A 1,451-nucleotide genomic window follows, 5' to 3' on the forward strand; every position below is an offset into this window, starting at 1 on the left:
TTTTTTGGTTTCTGTATGTGTTATTTCATAGTTTTGATGTCTCCACTATTATTCTACAATGTAGAAAATAGTAAAAATAAGAAAAACCCTTGAATGAGTAGGTGTTCTAAAACTTTTGACCGGTAGTATATATAATTGGCCTATATTATATCATACATACAGATGGAAACACAAAACACCAAATATTGAAATGATGTAGCACACTCAATTGTTACGGATTACCAATCACTTTTATTTGGTCAACATAACATATCTAGCACATATCAGTGATACGCCTCATGCTCATGAACCTCATGCCACTCATGCCCATATCCCTGAAGTTCCTGTACTCTCCGGGCCTCATGTACATCATCCTGCCTCTGAAGTGGGGCTGCTCGTACATCAGCCAGTGGCCATCCATCACGTTGCAGGACTGGCAGTCGGACATACGGTAACGGTCCATGATGGAGTCACAGTCGTCCATCATCTCGTGCATCTGACCTCCGAAGTTATCTCTCTCGTAGATCCTCATTCTGTAGGATCCTCTGTGCTGTTAGGAGGAAATAAGAATATGTTGAATGAATTACTGAATACATCAGACTGTTGAAAAGCGTCATCGAGCCAATATGATTTGTGTGGTTATGGACTTCACATAGCTACTTCGAGCAGGGCTGTTAACAGCAGACTAAATATCATATGGCCTACCATTGGGATCGTGCGGCAGGACCTGATATCAGTCATTCCCATCATACTCTGGAAGTCAGAGTACTCTCCCCTCCTCATGAAGTACTGGTTTCCCATGTAGTTGTTGCGGTCGTAGACCATGAAGCAGCCGCTCTGAACCCTACAGGAGTGGCACCTGCTCAGGTAGGAGGACATGTCAGCGCAGTCGCTGCTGCACTCATAGGAACGACCCTGGAAGTTCCTGTCCTCGTAGAAGACGATCTGAAAATAAAAAGGGATAATTTCTATTAACTAAAATATTTTATGAAACAAACATTTTTGAGAAATGTAGGAACTTTAAATAACTTTAATGTTGTAGTTGGGGGTGCGTGAACACTAGAGGTCTTTGCATAACAATCTATGAAAATTAAAGTATATATTTTGGTTTTAAACTTACCCTGCCCATGTTCATGCTGGTGGACATGTTTGCTCACTGTGCTGCTGGTTGCTGCTCCTGAACTGATTCCTACCTGGTTTAACCCTTTCTTTTATACCTGACCAAACCTAAAGAATTCCTAGCTCCATTGTTCAAACCCCTGACCCAGCAACATGCTATAGAAGCCTGCAGAGGCCACTGAGGTTATGTCCTCATTTCCAGTGACTGGATCCCTCAGTGTCTTTAGAAAGACTCTTTCTCAATTGTCTGTTTCTCAAACAAAGTAACATAAAGCCTTTTGAGAGTTTACAACAGCTAGTAACAGCCTTGAAAAGGAATGTTCTCCATACAGTACATGTCACAATGCTTTCCT

The 1,451-nt window shown here is 41.8% G+C and overlaps 1 protein-coding gene across 1 annotated transcript; it reads right to left on the bottom strand.

Moving 5' to 3' along the window:
- Positions 1-208: 208 nt before the first annotated feature.
- Positions 209-1,191, bottom strand: LOC106601294 (gamma-crystallin M3). Its single transcript, XM_014193401.3, has 3 exons — positions 1,100-1,191; positions 685-924; positions 209-529 (listed from the first exon to the last, which is right to left on the bottom strand). The coding sequence occupies exons 1-3, from the start codon at positions 1,124-1,126 to the stop codon at positions 254-256; spliced, it is 543 nt and encodes a 180-aa protein (XP_014048876.3). The 5' UTR covers positions 1,127-1,191; the 3' UTR covers positions 209-253.
- Positions 1,192-1,451: the final 260 nt, after the last annotated feature.

Source organism: Salmo salar, chromosome 03 (assembly GCF_965601325.2).
Source record: "Salmo salar chromosome 03, fSalSal1, whole genome shotgun sequence".
Taxonomy (NCBI): Eukaryota; Metazoa; Chordata; class Actinopteri; order Salmoniformes; family Salmonidae; genus Salmo; species Salmo salar.